General features: G+C 37.7%; 1 protein-coding gene across 1 annotated transcript in view; it reads left to right on the forward strand.

Moving 5' to 3' along the window:
• The window catches only part of Itsn2 (intersectin 2), a 119,908-nt gene that overhangs the window by 20,232 nt on the left and 92,541 nt on the right, over positions 1-7,135 (forward strand). The window contains exon 2 of the mRNA XM_029484793.1: positions 2,063-2,122. Coding sequence (XP_029340653.1) covers positions 2,092-2,122 — 31 coding nt within the window. The 5' untranslated portion in view covers positions 2,063-2,091. The remainder of the gene's footprint in view (positions 1-2,062; positions 2,123-7,135) is intronic.

Here is a 7,135-nt window from a genome sequence, read left to right on the forward strand (position 1 = left end):
TAGCCCAGATTAAATCTCCTTAAACTCGGAGATTTAATCTTCTGGAATCCATAGCCACTATGGCTCAAGATCTCCATACCAAGATCCAGATAAGGATCTCCAAGCCTCCAGATAAGGGTCACTGGTGAGCCAATTCTGGATTGTAGTTCATTCCAAATATAGTCAAGTTGACAACCAGGAATAGCCACTACAATGTATAAATGCTGCAATATGGTGCTTGCATGCATGAGTAGGTAAATTCTATGTACGAGGTAGAAAAGCCCAGGAGGCTTGCCCTCCCTGTCCATTATATTATTTCGTTATTTCCTAATTTTATTTCAGGATTATAACTCTGATAATTGAGTATCTACCACATGGCATTTTGTTATTCTCACAGAATACATGATACCCAGCTAAAAGTTCTAGACACATGGTTTGTACATTAGACCTTAACTGATTAAAGGCTTTCTGTCTATGGGATTCTATTCTCCATCAGTCTTTCTGTTATCTCAGCCATCATTGACAGTGTATTTATTGCTTTAGAGGTTACATAGTATATTATATAGAATGATTTAGATGACTACATAGTGGGCTATATATAATGCTTTGGACAAGCTTTCACCCATGTTTAAAAATTGTCTATTAGGTAAGTAGATAGGTTACTTTCAGACATACATCTTATTTTTCTTTTAAATTGCTATGGTTATTTACATGGAGGAAGTAAAATGTGTTTGTAGAACTGTTCTGTGTTTAAGGAAATTATTGTTGTAAGTAGTTGATGAGGCCTCCTTTTGTTACCTTTTCTATCTGGCTATGCCACCGTTTTTCTACCTCACATTCTATAATTCTGAGAGCCATTTTTTGTTCTTTTTATTACATAGTCACTCCTTTCAAGAGAATCCGGGAGTTCTGTTTCTTTTGAACCCTGTGTTCTTTCTCTAGCTCACTGCATCTCTTCCAGCTGTCTCTGTTCTAGAGCTGGTGCCAGGTCTTGTTTGCAGCTTGCCTTGCTTCGTATCCTTGCTTTTGTCTGTTCTTCATAATTGGCTGTCTTTCTTAAATGAAATGTATGTTCCTCTCTCTAAAACCCTTTAAAACACCTGTCTGCTACATTCGAGATTTATAACTAATCATAGCTATATAATTATAACTAATCCTTAGTCATCTTATAAGGCTCAACAGCATATGTTCTATAGGGGCGCCAGTTATCCTACCAGAGTTTGGTCATTTTCGCTCACCAACTCCAGTACTTGGAACAAATTTTGAATTTTGCATTTATATACAGTTAAATAATGCATGGGGGAGTTCTCAAAATGATACTTCACTCTCTCTGGATGGTTACAGAAAAGCACTCATTTACTGAATACAGACTATATGTCAGGCAGTGTATTGGAAGTATGGTAGACAAGGACTCTAAGACTTGAAAAAAGTGAAATAACTTTTCTGCAGTCACAGGAATAGAGCCGGGCAGATCTGTTATCTACAGGGAGCCTCCTCTTACTAGTGTACTTATTCAAACAAGCATGTATTTTAATAATTACGCTGGTTTTGATAATTATGTTTAAGCTCTGTGTGTCTCTGTGCTTTGCTATACACTCCACTCCTTTAAGATTATTTTTTAAAACCTATAGAGCTTAATTAAAAGACACTACTACATTTATTTTGGATATATTTCTTGCTGAGGATTTAAAATGTTATGGATTTTCATATTATTTTTGATATACTTACTTTATGCAGTTGATTTCCTTAAACCAGTTCTTGCCTAGTCATAACAGCTTTCTCTCTCTTGAATTTATTTCTGCAGAAATGTTGGTTAATGCCAAGGGTTTCTTCATTCTGCATTTGCTATTACATATAATGGTTCTCTTAAATGGCCTTGTACTGAAGGCAGCCCTGTTGCCAACAGAATCCCCTCCTCATCCCCAACTACGGATTCTGCTTGTTCAGCAGCAACAGGAACTCTGTGTTGTTTTCTTTGTTGAATGTGTGTGCTAAAGGTGACAGACAGTCCTACAGCTTAGAGTGTGCGCTAAACTGTGCTCAGCCTTTGCTGTGTGAATGGCACCGTGTTCTCATGTTGCAGATGGCTGAGAGCTGCAAGAAGTCAGGATCATGATGGCTCAGTTTCCCACAGCGATGAATGGTACGTAACTTTGTGCATGGCAGGGTGGGCTTTGTTGTGGTGGGAAGCCTATTGTTTGAAATATTTTGTAGATAAATTTGATGTTTTAAATATAAAACTTGGAAGTATTCTGATTGAAAACACAGAGCATTTTAGAGCATTACATGAATCTTCTTATTAATATTATGCAGTAAATTCCATGTTTTTGTTGAAGCATTTTTTGGTAGTATCTGGCATGTATGTTTCCCATCAAACAGGTGAGAGTAGCTTAAAGATATTCTGCTTAATGCATGAAACTGAAGGACAAAAAGCTGAGTGCCTTTAGGTAAATAATAAATGTATTTTAGTTGTACAGATGGTTGCAAATAGGTGAGGCCAACAAGATTCATTTAGTAATATAAACGTAAGATTAAATTTCTCTTTATGAATATTTATACTATTTAATGTTTATAATGTCTAATTATTTGATCCGACAACCTGCGTTTGACCTGGTAGAAGGAGAGAAGTGACTCCTATAAGTTGTTTTCTGCCTGTGCTCCTTCTAGTAAATAAATAAATGTTATATAAGACTGTGTAAGATTAAAATAAATATTGTTTTTATTGTAGAAATGGTGTAGAATTATAGAGATTTATAATACAGACACTTTTTAAATTAAATAATTATTATTTTTCCTTAATAAATGATATATAAGTTTAAGACAGCAATACTCTATCCAGGTTTGAGGATTTCTGGGCCTCATGAAAAAGCTTTTACTAAGCTTAGTTTACTTACAAACTTCAACATGTATATTAATGAGGTTTACAATTCAAAAAAACATACAAGTAGTATGATCTCATTCTTTCTTTCATTCCATAAATATTTATGTCTATTATGTAGCTCATTGCATTATAAATAAAAATCACTTGAAACAAATAAAATGTCCAATGACAAATATATATGCTTATGTGAATAAGGTGCAAATTATTAACTAGAAAGTGGTTTGTAGGCATAAAGATAATAATTTTTTAATAAACTTCTGAAAATTGGTAGCAGAGAGAATGTTATCTTTGTACTTAGCCTATTAAAAATAGTTAAGTAACTTGTGTATATCGAATTCATGTCCAATTCAACATTTAAAATGTTAATTAGCTGGGCAGTGTTGGTGCACGCCTTTAATCCCAGCACTTGGGAGGCAGAGGCAGGTGGATTTCTGAGTTCGAGGCCAGCCTGGTCTACAGAGTGAGTTCCAGGACAGCCAGGGCTATACAGAGAAACCTTGTCTCAAAAAACCAAAAAACCAAAAAAAAAAAAAAAAAAAAAAAAAAAAAAAAAAAAAAAAAAAAGAGTGTTATTGAAAGTCACATCCATGTATAATATAAAGCTTCAAAAGCAGTTTCTGCCCCTCCAGTTGTTGATGCTTGAGGCAATTGAGACTTAACCTGTTAGCATACTTAGATGCTGTAGTTTGTGTTAATGCTGGGACCTTTCATCTAATTTTGCCATGTCTATTTTATCATTCTGAGGTTAACTACAAACTTTGTAGGCTCAGTGTGACATCTGTCTAGCATAGTAGCCACACCATCTATTTCAGTTTAGATTTAAACTAATAAAAATTATGTAAATCCTGTTGCTGCAGTTCATGTGCTAAAAGCCACAGGTAAGTGAGGCTGCCTTATTGGACAGTGCAGATAAAGAATATTTATATCATGTCACATGGTTCTAGTAAACAAGATTTTTCTCCTTGTCGTTGGTGCTTCACTTCCTTTTTCCTTTTTCTTTTAACAAGACTAGAGTGTTGGTTGTCAGCGCCTTGTGTTTTTGCAACTGCAGCTCTGCTCCTAATCATTTGGACTGCAGAGCTGTCCTTCCAAAGCCTTCCGAATCACTCTGCTTTGCATTCTGCTTTTCAAAGACTGAATACATTTGCAGGTTGAGAGAACATGAGAGATAGGCCTTCAAGTGCTAGGCAAGGGGTCATTTCAGATACGTGTTGCTACTGGTTGATATTGCAATGTGATATAGCTTGTTTCAGCCTCAGAATTATGGGGTGCTGAAGACTGAAGAAGAGTTCTGAAATCCATCATAGTGACTTTATCCATAATCTAGTAAAGAGCGGAAGTGATACAGAATAAAGAAACAAAAACAAAACAAACAAACAAAAAACAGTAGCTTTAAGAATAACACCTCCCTCCCCTTTCCTTGGAGCTTTATTACTAGAGTTTTAGGGTGCAGTACTATTCCAACCATATGGCTAGGGAGCTGCTGAGCTAGGTGTTGAGTGTGTGCAGTCAGATACAGCACTGCACTGCACTGTACTTGAAAAAAACCAGGTTTTTATTTTATTTTTTATTGGATATTTTTTATCAATTTATTTTAAGTGTTATCCCTTTTCCCGGTCCCCCTCCCCCCAATCCCTATCCCATTCCCCCTTCCCCTGTTTCTGTGAGGATGTTCCCCTACCAACCCACCTACTCCTGATTCTCTGCCCTGGCATTCTCCTAATACTGGGGCATCCAGCCTTCACAGAACCAAGGGCCTCTCCTCCCATTGATGCCTGACAAGGTCATCCTCTGCTACATATGCAGCTGTAGCCATGGGTCCCTCCATGTGTACTCTTTGGTTGGTGGTTTAGTCCCTGGGAGCTTTGGGGGGTTTGGTTGATTGATATTGCAAACCCCTTCAGCTCCTTCAGTCCTTTCTCTAATTCTTCCATTGGGGACCCCATGCTCAGTCCAATGGTTGGCTGTGAGCATCTGCCTCTGTATTTGTCAGGCTCTGGCAGAGCCTCTCAGGAGACAGTTATATCAGGCTCCTGTCAAAACCTGGGTTTTATAAGTGAAGTTCCCACAACTTAGACTACAGGTTGGTTTAGAACAGTATAACTAGGGCTGGCGAAATGGCTCAGTGGGTAAGAGCACTGACTGTTCTTCTGAAGGTCCTGAGTTCAAGTCTCATCAACCACATAGTGGCTGACAACCACCTGTAATGAGATCTAACTCCCTCTTCTGGTGTGTCTGAAGACAGCTACAATGTACTTAGTTATAATAATAAATAAATCTTAAAAAAAAGAACAGTATAACTATGTTATTTTAGAGATTTAAATTAGTGTTAGACCAGTATACATTATTTATCTTAAGTGTTATTTGTTTAAATTTGTTTTAAATATTATTTTAAATTGGAGACAAATATCAATGCAGACTATTTATAATATTTAGTTGTTTTTATTGTATATAAACATAGCATGTTTGGATTATTTACATTTAGAATTGTAATATTGATGTGGTACCTAGCTGTGTTCTTTATTTATGTTTGTATATGTGTAGCTATGTATGTGTAGCTACACGTGCAAACAGGGATGATAGGCATTACTGACTAGTTGAGCCTTTATAATTGCCAACTTTCCATTTTCCTTGGTTTTGTGAGTGTGCTTAAGACAGCCACTAGCAAGAAGAGAATGAGGGACAGAGATTCTTCTGAAAGTCCATCCTCACTTTAGTGAGCAATTGGGGGTTAAATATGTAGTGAGAATTTTGGTTTCTTTAAAAATCACAGAAATAAGGAATGTACTTTAATCCCAGGAGTAGAGACACGGAACTGCTTTGGACTGCCTGCAGCAGCTGACTATGATTTGCCTTGTGCTCTAGTAGGAGTGTGATTTTGCCAAGTGCAGATAGTTTCTGTGATTGCGTTACATTTGGAATCCTGGGAACTTCTCAGAGGGTATATAAATGCTAGGGCCCTAGAGGAGCGGTTGGGTTGTTGGTTGGTTGCTGTTGGTAGCAGCTTCTTAAAGTAGTCATGTTCAAAGAGGAAACAACAAGAATTAAATACTCTAATAGCAAAGATCAAATTTGCCCCAAGGAACTTGATGTCCCTAGTCAACAAGAAGTACTCTAACAATAATACCTCCCCCTTTCTTACCCTTGACTTTATGTCAGGATCTCTTTCTTCTATATCTTCTATATCTTTTTTCTCTCCCACCTAGTGTTAGGAGGTTGAAAGGGTAGAAGAAACGGTGTGAAAGAAAGAAGAGGTAGGAAAAGACAGTTCCAGAAACAGAATTTGATTATTAGACAATGGAGAGGTCATTATCTTTTAGTGGAAATATTGGCTACCAACCTCCCCCCGCACCCCGCCTCTCGCCACCTTGTTATACTGTCTTTCCATAAAGCTTACAAAACCAGACTAAGATAGGGAAGTTTTCTCCACTTCAGGTGAGGAATACCAAATAACTCTTTTGAAAGATTCTTTTACTGCTACACTATAAGTAAGAAAGTTAGAATTGGATCTTGTATCCTGGGTCTCTCAGAGACCAGTCCATGCAGGAGAGCATGTGGGTCGCAGAAGCAACAGAGCTTCTTGGACAGGGTCCCTTCAGGCCTTTATCTTCAGCCAGGAGGCAGAGCTGAGCTCCAGACCTCTGTGCACCTTCCCTGCCAGAGGAAAGCTTGCCTGTAGAGAGTGCTCTGACCACTGGGAATCAGGAGAGAGTTGGACTCCCAGGAGTGCTGACAGAGGCTAACAGAATCACAGGAGGAACAAGCTCCAGCCAGAGACAGCTAGAACATCTAATACCAGAGTGTATCAGATGGCGAAAGGCAAATGTAAGAATCTTACTAACAGAAACCACATGATCATCTCATTAGATGCTGAGAATTATGCTGAAAAAGCATTTGACAAAATCCAACACCCATTCATGGTAAATGTCTTGAAAAGATCAGGATTTCAAAGCCTACACCTAAACATAATAAAAGCAATCTACAGCAAACCAGTAGCCAACATCAAACTAAATGGAGAGAAGCTGGAAGCAATCCCACTAAAATCAGGGATTAGACAAGGCTGTCCACTTTCTCCCTACCTACCCAAAGTCCTAGTCAGAGCAATTAGACAACAAAAGGAGATCAAGGGATACAAGTTGGAAAGGAAGAAGTCAAAATATCACTATTTGCAGATGATATGATAATATATATAAGTGACCCTAAAAATTCCACCAGAGAACTCCTAAACCTGATAAACAGCTTCAGTGCAGTAGCTGGATATAAAATTAACTCAAA

This window comes from Mus caroli, chromosome 12 (assembly GCF_900094665.2).
Source record: "Mus caroli chromosome 12, CAROLI_EIJ_v1.1, whole genome shotgun sequence".
Taxonomy (NCBI): Eukaryota; Metazoa; Chordata; class Mammalia; order Rodentia; family Muridae; genus Mus; species Mus caroli.